At 34.7% G+C, this 14,200-nt stretch overlaps 1 protein-coding gene across 3 annotated transcripts in view; it reads left to right on the forward strand.

Moving 5' to 3' along the window:
- The window catches only part of MOSPD2 (motile sperm domain containing 2), a 61,250-nt gene that overhangs the window by 22,121 nt on the left and 24,929 nt on the right, over positions 1–14,200 (forward strand). For all 3 annotated transcript variants that reach the window (XM_082375757.1, XM_082375759.1, XM_082375758.1), the window contains exons 7-8: positions 2,017–2,055; positions 7,308–7,432. In XM_082375757.1, the coding sequence (XP_082231883.1) occupies positions 2,017–2,055; positions 7,308–7,432 (164 nt within the window). The remainder of the gene's footprint in view (positions 1–2,016; positions 2,056–7,307; positions 7,433–14,200) is intronic.

A 14,200-nucleotide genomic window follows, 5' to 3' on the forward strand; every position in this document is an offset into this window, starting at 1 on the left:
ACACACACACACACACGTAGAGACGTAAAAACATACATTTATTTCCAAGATTATCCCATTTTTACTAATTTTTCAATTGAGAAATTAATTTTAAATATTATTTGGAACTTCTTACATGCAAGAAACAGATGAGCGGTATTGGTAAGTAAAGTATACTGTGTGATAGGCAATACTCATACATAAAGTACATTGTGTTTCTAGTTGCTGTTTTTAAATTGTCATTAAGAAAACACTTGACTAGTGTGCATGACATTTGAATCTGGCATTTGGAGTTTGTTTTTAATTGTGACTCTTCTATTAATTACCTGAATGAAGAACTCCTAAATCTTATATATTCATTTTTGACTGAATAGGTTTATATGATGGCTTCCCCCTAGGAAAATCAAGATGCCATTCCACATAAACAGTCAAATATTTTTAAAAACCCCAGTGGGTTGAAAGTGAAGAGACAGAAGAGAGGCAACAGGGACATCAGAAATGGAAACTCACAGGTCTGCCTGGGCACACCCCTGGCAAATACCACAATTAGCATCTTTGGGGACTTGTGACTCAGGTGACACTAAAGCATGAAATGCCTAAGTCATTTTATTTTGATGTGCTTTCACATTAGTGTTAATGTGATGTGAGAAACAGACAGAAAGCATGGTGGATATGGAGGATCAGTGCCACTCCTAGCCCTGTGCTCTCGTGTCTTCAGAGAGAGTGTTCATGAACATTTTTAGGAAAAAGGAATGTCTAGTTTGGGGAACCTGTAGGATCTGCTGTTCCTTCTGAATTCTTCCTGGATCTGGCATATACCCTGATTCATTAAGACTTGCTGAGTGGTACCAGTCATTGGTCAGTAGGGAATCACTGCCCTGTATTATTAGATTTTTTTCTTTCATGTACAAAATGAAAATAAAATATCCACTTGTTTATTGAAATATCCAAAGGGGTTTGTGAAGAGCTATTTATAAAGAGCATAAATATTACTATTACTCTATAAAACACATCTAAGATTCTTTTGAGAAAACTATTAATAAATTCATGGGTCTATATAAAGATGAACTGAACACTGTCATTCCAAATAACTAGAGATAATGTATTTATTCTAGCTACATAATGTTTTGCAGACATTGAATTTTATAGAATCTTAAGTTGATCATGTTTCAAAATTTGTCATGAAATATAAATATTCTTAAAATCTTGAGTCCAAATCTTTTTAGGCATATCTCAGATGAAGACTGAGGTATTGAGCACCAGGGTACCTCTTTGCAAGTACCTTGTTCCTTACATGTACATTATTTGTCCTACATTAATATAATCATTCTAGGAAGTTCTCTGTTCAGGGAAGAATGAAATTATGTTTTGATTCATCTGGAATAGAAGAATGAATTTGTTATCAAAAACCCCCTCTGTGGGTTCTGATTCTTTCTCACAATTGTTGATAGGGTTGCTTAATATCTTCATCTAAGTATAAAAATAAAATTTCTGTATACTTTGGAATTATTGGCTTCCTGAGGCTCATAATATTAAGAAAAGTTGAAATAATTTTTCTTTCTTAAAACATAATGGTTTATTAAAAATGGGGCAACTGTCAGAGTGGGTTTAACAATATAATATCTAAAAAACTAGAATTGAAGCCATAAATTAGACATTGAAATCATTTTAAAGCTCAGTGGACTTTAGCACTAATATGACATGCCACATCCAGAGTTTCCACTTACCCACTTACTATTTTTTTTGGTACCTTTCTGCAAACAACAAAAGCAATAAATGAATAAAAGAACACGCTATTTGCCAAAGGGCAGTGATAGTACATTATTCATTTCACACAAGCCATCCTCCTAGGTGAGCCCCTCACCATTGTGAGAAGTCAGTTTAGTTCTAGCACCACTCACACTTTACAGAATTAAAACTGAGTCATCCATCTCAGTTTTTAGATACATTTAGATCACTAGTTTTTTTTAGGCCAGGTATAAGTGACTACTATTGTTGTACTAAGACACAGACAATGAATTTTTTTTCATCTTTCAGCAAAAATGGTGATCTTTGATATGCCTTGGATAATGAACGGTGAGTATATTACTTATACTTTCCTAACATAAAACGTCTGATTTTTTTTTTCTTTGCCAATTTAGCCATATTTCTATGGTTGTTTAAAAAAGAATGTTATTGTGTTTGGTGTGTAATTTTAAGAGGCTGGAGCTAGAACACGCAAAGGCTGTTCCTAAGCAAACTGGGCTAACATTGTACCCCCAGGCTCTGGGGATACCCATTAGTCTTGTCTAAAAACAGTTTTAAAATGTCAGTCATTCAGGTAAAACTATAGCCAGAAGCCTGTTTGTCATCTACAGATGGGATATGTCACAGAATGCAGACCTTGGCTAGGTTCTCTCATGGGCTTCAGGTGTTGAGGAAGAAAATGGGATGAATCTAAAATTTAGTCCAAATCTCTATAGTCACATAATCCTTAGGACAGTCATGGTATATTTTTTGGCCAAAAAAAAAAAAAAAATTTTAAACCATTGAAAAACATTCTTTAGCAACTCGGATGTGGTTGTAAATTTAATGTTATTTTCAGAATGTGCATTTTTATTTGTGTTTGCTAATCAATTGTTAAATAGAAAGCAGTAGAGAAAACCAATGAAATCAAAACTCGGTTCTTTGAAAAGTTCAACAAAATTGACAAAACTTTAGCTAAACTGATGAAGAAAAAAAGACTCAAATTATTAAAATCAGGAATGAAAGAAGAGACATTACTACTGACCTTACAGAAATGTAAAGGATTATAAGGGAATACTGTGAACAGTTGTGTGCCAAGAAATTAGATAACCTAGATGAAATGGGCAAGTTCCTAGAAACACACAAACTATCAAAATGGACTCAAGATTCTGAATAGAAGTATAAAAAAAGAAATTGAATTAGTAATCAAAAAACTTCTCACAAAGAAAAGCTAAGACCCCAAATGGCTTCACTAGTAAATTCTACTAAACATATAAAGAAAAATCAACACCAATTCTTCTCAAACTCTTCCAAAAAATAGAAAACACTTCCCAACTCATTTTATGAGGCAAGTATATCCCTAATAACAGACATCACAGAAAAAGAAAACTAATATTAGACTAATATCCCTTATGAATATAAATGGACCAGCCCTCAATAAAGTAACAAACTGAATCTAGCAGCATATAAAAAGGATTATATACTATGATCAAGTGGGATTTATCTCAGAAATGCAAAGTTAGTTCAACATATGAAAACCAACCAGTTATCCAACATATTAATAGACTAAAGAAAAAAAACCATATGATCATCTGAATAGACCCAAAAAGTATTTGACAAAATCCACTACACTCTCCTGATAAAAGCACCTAAGAAACTAGGAATAGAAGGTGCAAAGAGTTGGGACAAACTGCAAAGTTAGTTGGATCACAGTAGTTCACACAAGACTACCCTCACTTATGACACCAATTGTAAGTTCAAGCGGTTTCCAAAACTACCCTCAGGTTTACTAGAATCATTCACAGAACTCACTGAAAGCTATTGTACTCACAGTTATGGTTTATTACCAGGAAACAATTCAGATTAAAATCAGCCAAGGGTAAAAAAAAAAACATATGGTAGAATCCAGGGAAGTACCAAATGTGAAGTGTGTTACTTTCCCGTCATCAGTATGTGACAATGCTCATGAAGTATTTTCAAACAGGGAAGCTCACCCAAACCTCAATGTTCAGAGTGTTTATTGGGGCTCCATTTCCTAGGCCTGATCAGTTTATCACATGGTTCATCTCAGTCTCCAGTCTCTCCAGAGGTCTACAGATACTGTGTGACCCAAAGCCCCCACCCTAAATTGTATTGTTCCAGTGTGACTCAGGGTCCCTAGGCAAACAAAGACACTCCAACAGGCATGAAGGTTACCTCCAGAAGCTGAGGGTAAAGGCCAGACCTTTCTTTGGGTAAAGTTAATTTTTCACAGAAGAGAATTTCCTCACCCCAATAAAGGGCATCTATGTAAAACCAACATCTATGAAAACCCACGGCTAACATCATACTTAGCAGTAAAAGAATGAATATTTTCCCCCTAAGATCAGGAACAAGATAAGGTTGTCAGCTCTTACCACTTACATTGCCAGGGCACTTTGGCAAGAAAAAGAAAAAGTATCCAGATTGGCAAAGAAGAAGTCATACTATCTATATATGCAAGTGACATCTTCTATATGGAAAATTTTAAGGAATACACACACACAAAAGCCTATTAGAACTAATAAATGAGTTCATCAAGGTGGCAGGATACAAAGTCAATACACAAAACCAGTTGTATTTCTGTACACTGGCAATCAATAATACAACAATGAAATTAAACAATTCCATTTATAATAGCATCACAAAGAACAAAATACTTAGAAATAATAAAAGTTGAAGACTCATATGCTGAAAACTACGAAACACCATCAAAGGATATTCAAGACCTAAGTAAATACTCATCTCTTGTTCATAGATTAGAAGACCTAATATTGCTAAGATTCAATGCAGTCCCTGTCAAAATCCCAACTGCCTCCCCCACTTTTTTTTTTTTACAGAAATTGACAAGTTTGTCCTTAAATTCATATGGAAATGCAAGAGACCCAGAGTAGTAAAAATAATCTTGAAAAAGAACAGTGAAATGGCAGGACTCAACACCTCTTGATTTTTTTTTTTTTTTTGGCTGGGTTGCATCTTAGTTGAGGCACACAGGATCTTTTGTTCTCATTGCAGTGCACGGGCTCTTTGTTGCAGTGCACAGGCTTCTCTCTAGTTGTGGCGCGCCGGCTCCGGAGCGCGTGGGCTTTGTAGTTGCGGCATACGGGCTCTCTAGTTGTGATGTGTGGGCTTAGTCGCCCCGCAGCATGTGGGATCTTAGTTCCCTAACCAGGGGTTGAACCAGCGTCCCTTGCGTTGCAAGATAGGTTCTTAACGACTGGACCACCAGGGAGGTCCTGTACCTCTTGATTTTAAAACTCACTACAAAGCTATAGTAATTAAGATGTTGTGGTGTGGACATCAGAATAGACAAATAGATCAGTAAAACAGGATTGAAAGTCCAGAAATAAACCCTAACATTTATGATTAATTGATTTGTTAACAATGGTGCCCAGACAATTAGGTGGAGAAAGATTAGTCTTTTTAATAAATGGTACTGGGACAACTGAATATCCACATTCAAAAGAATGAAGTTGGACCTCTACCTTCCATCATATACAAAAATTAACTCAAAATGGATCAGAGTTAAAATTATAAATCTCTTAGAAAAAACCATAGGAGTAAATCTATATGATTTTGGAGTAGGCAGTGGTTTCTTAGGTATGACACCAAAAAAGCACAAGCAACAAAAGAATAGATATATTGTATTTCATTAAAATTGAAAACTTTTGTACCTCAAGGGACACCATCAAGGAGGTAAAAAGACAACTCTCAGAATGGAAGAAAATATTTACAAATAAGACATCTGATGAGGGACTTAGGTCTAGAATACATAAATAACTTTTATAATGCAACAATAAAATGACAAATGGCCAAATTAAAAAGGGTAAAAGATTTTAATAGACATTTTTCCAAAGAAGATATGCAAATGGGCAATAAATACATAAAAGATGCTCAACATCATTAGTCATTAGAGAAATGCAAGTAAAAACCAAATGAGATACTACTTCACACCTACTAGGATGGCTGTAATCAAAAAGACAGACTAAAGTAGAAAGTGTTGATAATGATGTGGAGAAATTGGAACCCTTATACATTGCTGGTGAGAATGTTAAGTGGTGCAGCCACTGTGGAAAAACAGTTTGGCAGTTCCTGAAAACATTAAACATAGAATTACCATATGACCCAGCAATTCCACCCCTAGGTATATCCCCAAGAGAATTGAAAACATGTCTACACAAAGAGTTGTACACAAATATTCATGGTAGCATTATTCATAATAGTGAAAAGTGGAAACAATCCAAAGTTCATCAATTGATAAATGGATAAACAAATGTTACATATCCATAAAATGGAAAGTTATTCAGCCATAAAAAGGAATTAAATACTGATACATGCTACATCACAGATGAACCTCAACATGCTGAGTGAACAAAGCCAGTAGGAAAAAAAAACACATGTTGCATGATTCCATTTATACAAAATGGGCAAATCCATAAAGACAGAAACTAGATTAGTGGTTGCCAGGGAATGGGAGAAGGGAGGATAAGGAGAGATTGCCAGTGGGTGCAGATTTCTTTTCGGTGTGATGACAAGTGTTCTAAAATTAGATAGTGGTGATGGGTTACACAACTCTGAATATACTAAATAAAAACCATTGATGTGTATACTTTAAAAGGGTGAATTTAATGATATGTAAGTTTAATCTCCATAAAGCTGTTATAAAAAGTCAGATTTTGCACTTCAGTTAATTCAAGTAGCGTAGCTTCAAACATGTCAACTCAGACTTTTTAAATTGAAATTAATGAAAATGTAAATGTTATGTAAAAAAATTTTAAGCATAATTAGCCAAAGTAAAAATGCAATTTTCTGAACTACTGTTTAATGTTTATCATGCTGTTTTATTTCCTGATTTTTTTTCATTGACGCTTTTGCAAATTTAATGCTGGATTTCTCTTTTAATTCCTTTAAAGTGTGCTTAGAAAGTCATGATGGAAACGAGGTTTAAAAGTTTAAGTATAAATCAGAATGGCATGACAGAACAAAATTGTAATTACTAAACAGCTGTGTTTGATAACAGTTTATTCTTGCAGGTTCTATAAGATCGTCACAGTTCTAAGCTGCAGGGCTTGGGAGAAAGGCACAGAAGTTTAGGCTTAGGATGGAAAGTCTGGGTCTGGCTCACGCATAATGAGGAAGCCTGCTTTTTTCTCTTCCGGACTTCTCATTTGAGAAGGTTTTTCAGATTGGGGGTTTATCAGAGAGGCATAAGGCAAATGACTCTTCTCATACTATTGTACATATTAGTGAATCACAATGCTGTTTGATTCATTGTCTGGAAATCTTAGTAGTTGGGATCATTGATGGATTGTACAGAGGCCAAAACCCTGATAGGTTTATTAATGAACATCAGGATAATTTAATCTTCCTGAATCTTCCTGGAATATTTGAAACCCATAAGGGACAGTCAAAATGTAGATGCCTACAGAGATTAGAGAATGTGAATTAAGTACTGTGCCATGGAAAAAGACATATTAACAGATTTTAGCCTGAACTAATTTCAGAGGACGTGGGTTAGCACATACAGTAAGTAAATCGAGAAAGAGAATGAAAGGAATTTAATGAAGTGACTGTTTTTTCTTCAGCTGCTTTCAAAATTGTGAAATCCTGGCTTGGTCCAGAAGCAGTGAGTTTGTTGAAGTTTACAAGTAAAAATGACGTCCAAGACTATGTCAGTGTAGAATACCTGCCTCTTCACATGGGCGGAACTGTAAGTACAGTACTTGAAACCTGTTTCTAAAATAAGACTGGGTCATGGCACATGAGGCTGTATTCTTTCCTCAAGGAAAAAGGAAAAGCAATATCTTACCATCCTAAGAAAAATCATAGATACCCTAAAATAGCAAGCAGTGTTACAGACACTTTTTATTTAAGTTTTCGAGGTGTTAAATTTTTATTTGTGAATAGGTCATGTCTTTACATGGTTCTAAACTGAAACCTATGGAGTAAAAGTATTCAGAAACAAGTATTCAGTAAAAAGTCTTTGGACTGCTATGCCAACCACACTGTTCCCCTCCCTAGTTTCATTTCTTATTTTTATTTCCAGGGATCTTTGTTACCTATATAAGCAACTATAGTAAATATGCAGTATATATATAAGCAACTATAGTATATATATAATTCTTTCTCACTCCCACCTGTTTTAAAAAAGTAGTGTATTTATACACTTGTGTATCCTGCTTTTTTCTTCACGTCTTACAGATCATTCTAAATCAATATGTGATAAGTTGTCTTACTCTTGTTTATGGCTGCATAGTATTCCAGTGTCTAGAGATGAACCATAAATTGTTTAAGGAATAACCATAAGTTATTTAATTTCCTTTTGATGTGTCTTTAGTTTGCTTCCAGTTGTTTACTGTTGAACAGTTTTTAATTTAAAATGTAATATATACTGTCATTTCCATTTTTTGGAAATGATCTTACTACTTAGAAGTAAGAGACCAGGAGTAAGTAGATATGTGTTAAATTTTTAATACTCCATAACAATGAAACATATTTGGATAATGACTTTTTAAAGTAAACTGTGAAACCTATGGATTTGGTATGCTTTGGGTTAATTTGATTAATAATATTTCAATTATTTGATTTTTACAATCTACTTTGTACTGGCAAAATTGTATTCAACTAGAACCAAAGGACTAGCAAAATGAAAAGTTTTGGTGTGTGCTTTACTTTGTCTTCCTTCATTTTAAAAAAGTTGAACCAATATTTTTTGGGGGGAGTTATCAACCTTTTATTTTTACAATACATCTTTTATTTGTACAATACATCTGGAACCTATCAAAGATCATCTCAGCAACTGAATAAAATATCTAAACCACAATTTACTCTTACTCTCCACGAGGATGGTGTGTTATACAGAAAGTTCTCAGCAGCTTTTGGCAACCAGCTAAAGATGATTTTAAAAAGGAAAAAAAAGAAAAGAAGAAATAGTACAAAGTCCCTAGACAACACTTATGATCTGAGACTCAGATTTATTTTAAAAGATAACAAATATATATTATCCTTAGGTCTGAGATTCTGTTTCCAGACTATCAGAACTCAACATAATTCTCCACAGAACTCCCAACACACTTCAACTCACTGCAAGAGAAACTGGGTGGGGTGGGGGTAACAGAAAATTAAATTTTTCCTATACAGACATGCACAATTATTTCTTCAGCCAAATTGGACCTTAAACTGGTTACAAGTATCTTGATTCCCAGACATCTGAAAAACCAAATGAAAAGTCTCTATTATTACTGAATGATGGTCATTAAAGCTGGCTGCAGAGATGTTTCTTTTTTCCCCCTTAAACATCCAATTATTTCTGTCTTTTTTTTTAACTTTTATTGGAGTATAGTTGCTTTAAAATGTTGTGTAAGTTTCAGGTGTACAGCCAAGTGAATCGGTTATACATATATATACATATATAGCCATTCTTTTTCAGATTCTTTTCCCATATATTACAGAGCGTTGAGTAGAGTTCCCTGTTCTATACAGTAGAACAAGCGACTGAGCAAGTCCTTGTTACTTATCTATTATATATATGGTAGTGTGTATATGTTAATCCCAATCTCCTAATTTATCACTACCCCCATGTTTCCCCTTTGGTAACCGTAAGTTTGATTTTGAGATCTGTGAGCCTGTTTCTGTTTTGTAAATAAGTTCATTTGTATCATTTTTTTATTAGATTCCACATATAAGTGATATCATGTGATACTTGTCTTTCTCTGTCTGACTTCACTTAGTATGATCATCTCTAAGTCCATCCATGTTGCTGCAAATGGCATTAATTCTTTCCTTTTATGGCTGAGTAATATTCCATTATATATATGTACCACATCTTCTTTATCCATTCCTCTCTTGGGCATTTAGGCTTCCATGTCTTAGCTATTGCAAATAGTGCTGCAGTGAACATTGGGGTACATGTATCTTTTCAAATTATGGTTTTCTCTGGATATATGCCCAGGAAGTGGGATTGCTGGATCATATGGTAGTTCTATTTTTAGTTTTTTAAGGAACCTCCATACTATTCTCCATAATGGTAGTACAAATTTTCATTCCCACCAACAGTGCAGGAGGGTTCACTTTTCTCCACATCCTCTCCAGCATTTATGGTTTATAGATTTTTTTTTTTAAACGATGGCCATTCTGACCAGTGTGAGCTGATACCTCATTGTAGTTTTGATTTGCATTTCTCTAATAATTAGTTATGTTGAGCATCTTTTAATGTACTTCTTGGCCATCTGTATATCTTCTTTGGATAAATGGTCTATTTAGATCTTCCGCCCATTTTTTGATTGGGTTTTTTTGTTTGTTTTTTGGGTTTTTTTTTTAATTGCATAAGCTGTTTGTATATTTTGGACATTAATCCCTTGTTGGTTGCTTTGTTTACAAATATTTTCTCCCAATCTGTGGGTTGTCTTTTTGTTTTGTTTATGGTTTCCTTTGCTGTGCAAAAGCTTGTAAGTTTAATAAGGTCCCATTTCTTTATTTTTATTTTCATTTTTATTACTCTAGGTGGTGGAACAAAAAAGATATTGCTACAATTTATGTCAGAGAGTGTTCTGCCTATGTTTTCTTCTTAGAGTTTTACAGTATCTGGTCTTACATTTAGGTCTTTGATCCATGTTGAGATTACTTTTGTGTATGGTGTTAGAGAGTGTTCTAATTTCGTTCTTTTACATGTAGCTGTCCAGTTTTCCCAGCACCATTTACTGAAGAGATTGTCTTGCCTCCTTTGTCCTAGTTTAGTTGACCACAGGTTGGTGTGTTTATTTCTGGACTTCCTATCCTGTTGCATTGATCTATATTTCTGTTCTTGTGCCAGTACCATAATGTTTTGATTACTGTAGCTTTGTAGTATAGTCTCCAGATCGCTTTGGATATTTGGGGTCTTTTGTGTCTCCATACAAATTTTTAAATTTTTTGTTCTACTTCTGTGAAAAATGCCATTGGTAATTTGATACGAATTGCATTGAATCTGTAGATTGCCTTGGGTAGTGTAGTCATTTTGACAATATTGATTCTTCCAATCCAAAAACATGGTATATCTTTCCATCTGTTTGTGTCATCTTCAGTTTCTTTTATCAGCATCTTATAGTTTTCAGAGTACAGGTCTTTTGCTTCCTTAGGTAGGTTTATTCCTAGGTATTTTATTCTTTTTGATGTAATGGTAAATGGGATTGTTTCCTTAATTTCTCTTTCTGATCTTTCATTGTTAGTGTATAGGGATGCAAGAGATTTCTGTGTATTAATTGTGGATCCTGCACCTTTACTGAATTCATGGATGAGCTCTAGTAAGTTTTCTGGTAGCATCTTTAGGATTTTCTATGTATAGTATCATGTTATCTGTAAACGGTGACAGTTTTACTTCTTTTCCGTTTTGGATTCCTTTTATATCTTCTCTGATAGTTTTGGAAGTCCTATACACAACAATGTTGTATAAAAGTGGTGAGAGTGCACACCCTTGTCTTGTTCCTGATCTTAGAGGTAACGCTTTCAGCTTTTCACCATTGAGTATGATGTTAGCTGTAGGTTTGTCATAAATGCCTTTTATTATGTTGAGGTATGTTCCCTTTATGCCCACCTTCTGGAGAGTTTTTTTTTTATCATAAACAGGTGTTGAATTTTGTCAAAAGCTTTTTCTGCATCTATTGAGATGATCATATGGTTTTTATTCTTTGGTTTGTCAGTTTGGTGTATCACACTTACTGATTTGCGGATATTAAAAATCCTTGCATCCCTTTGGATAAATCCTACTTGATCTTAGTGTATGATCCTTTTAATGTATTGTTGGATACAGTTTGCTAGTATTTTGTTGAGGATTTTTGCATCAATGTTCATCAGTGATATTGGCCTGTAATTTTCTTTTTTTGATCTCTTTGTCTGGTTTTGGTACCAGGGTGATGGTGGCCTCATAGAATGAGTTTGAGAGTGTTTCTTCCTGTGCAATATTTGGAATAGTTTCAGAAGGATAGGTGTTAACTCTTCTCTAAATGTTTGATAGAATTCACCTATGAAGCCATCTGGTCCTGGACTTTTGTTTCTTGGGAATTTTGTAATCACAGTGTCCATTTCAGTACCTGTGATTGGTCTGTTCATATTTTCTGTTTCTTCCTGGTTCAGTCTTGGAAGGTTTTACCTTTCTAAGAATTTGTTCATTTCTTCCAGGTTGTCCATTTTATTGGCATAGAGTTCCTTGTGGTAGTCTCTTGTGATCCTTTGTATTTCTGTGGTGTTTGTTGTAATTTCTCCTTTTTCATTTCTAATTCTATTGATCTGAGCCCTCTCCCTTTTTTTTCTTGATGAGTCTGCTTACAGGTTTATCAATTTTGTTTATTTTCTCAAAGAACCAGCTTTTAGTTTTATTGATCTTTGCTATTGTTTTCTTTGTTTCTGTTTCATTTATTTCTGCTCTGATCTTTATGATTTCTTTCCTTCTGCTAACTTTGGGTTTTGTTTGTTCTTCTTCCTCTAGTTCCTTTAGGTGTAAGGTTAGATTGTTTATTGGAGATTTTTCTTATTTCTTGAGGTAGGCTTGTATCGCTATAAACTTCCCTCTTAGAACTGCTTTTGCTGCATCCCATAGGTTTTGGATTGTCGTGTTTTCATTGTCATTTGTCTCTAGGTATTTTTTGATTTCCTCGTTGATTAATTCAGTGATCCATTGGTTGTTTAGTAGTATATTGTTTAACTTCCACGTGTTTGTGTTTTTTTACGGTTTTTTACTTGTAGTTGATTTCTGTCTCATAGCATTGTGGTCGGAGAAGATTGTTGATACGATTTCAGTTTTCTTAAATTTACCAAGGCTCACTTTGTGGTCCAGCATGTGATCAGTCCTGGAGAATGTTCCCCGTGTACTTGAGAAGAATGTGTATTCTGCTGCTTTTGGATGGAATGCTCTATAAATATCAGTTAAGTCTATCTGGTCTAATGTGTCGTTTAAGGCCTGTGTTTCCTTATTGATTTTCTGTCTGGATGATCTGTCCATTGATGTGAGGTGTTAAAAGTCCCCCACGATTATTGTCTTACTGTCAATTTCTCCTTTTATATCTGTTACCATTTGCCTTATGTATTGAGGTGCTCCTAAGTTGGGTGCATATATATTTACAATTGTTATATCTTCTTCTTTGATTGATCCCTTGATCATTATGTAGTGTCCTTCTTTGTCTCTTATAACAGTCTTTATTTTAAAGTCTATTTTGTCTGATATGAGTATTGGCACTCCAGCTTTCTTTTGATTTCCATTTGCATGGAATAATTTTTTCAGTCCCCTCACTTTCAGTCTGTATGTCCCTAGATTTGAAGTGGGTCTCTTGTAGACAGCATATATACGGGTCTTGTTTTTGTATCCATTCAGCCAGTCTATGTCTTTTGGTTTGAGCATTTAATCCATTTACATTTAAGGTAATTATCCGTATGTATGTTCTTATTGCCATTTTTATTTTATTTTATTTTTTTGGCCATGCTGCATGACTTGCAGGATCTTAGTTCCCCAACCAGGGATTGAACCTGGGCCATGGCAGTGAAAGCACCAAGTCCTATGCACTCGACCACCAGGGAATTCCCTTCTTAATGCCATTTTGTTAATTGTTTTTTGCATTTGTTTTTGTACGTCTTTTTTCTCCCCTTCCTCTTTTGTTCTCTTGTGATTTGATGACTTACTTTAGTGTTCTGTTTGGATTCCTTTATCCTTTTTGTGTGTCTATTGCAGATTTTTGGTTTGCGGTTACCATGTTTTGATATAGCAGTCTATATACGAATAAGATTGTTTTAAGTTGCTGGTCTTTTAATTTCAAATGCATTTCCAATATCCTGCATTTCTACTTCCCTCTTCTCATGATTGATGGTTTTGATAGCATATTTGTGTGTGGATTATTTCCTACCTTTACTGTTAGTTTGCCTTTACCAGTGAGCTTTTCCATTCATAATTTTCTTGTTTCTAGTTGTGGCCTTTTTTTCCCCATCTAGAGAAGTTCCTTTAGCATTTATTGCAAAGCTGGTCTGCTGGTGCTGAATTCTCTTAGCTTTTGTTTGTCTGTAATGCTGTTGATTTCTCTGTCGAATCTGAATGAGATCCTTGCTGATAGAGTAATCTTGGTTGTAGGTTTTTCCCTTTCATCTCTTTAAATATATCGTGCCACTCCCTTCTGGTCTGCAGAGTTTCTGCTGAAAAATCAGCTGATAACCTTCTGGGAGTTCCCTTGTATGTTATTATTATTTTTTTTTTTTTTACTTTGCTAACGTTGTTTTTATTTATTTGTTTTTTAAATCAGCCATCAATTTTATACACATCAGTGTATACATGTCAGTCCCAATCGCCCAGTTCAGCACACCACCATCCCTACCCCACCGCCTTTTTCCCCCCTTGGTGTCCATACGTTTGTTCTCTGCATCTGTGTCTCAAATTCTGCCCTGCAAACCGGTTCATCTGTACCACTTTTATAGGTTCCACATACATGCGTTAACATACGATATTTCTTTTTCTCTTTCT

This window comes from Balaenoptera borealis, assembly GCF_965194805.1.
Source record: "Balaenoptera borealis genome assembly, chromosome: X".
In the NCBI taxonomy this organism is placed as follows: domain Eukaryota; kingdom Metazoa; phylum Chordata; class Mammalia; order Artiodactyla; family Balaenopteridae; genus Balaenoptera; species Balaenoptera borealis.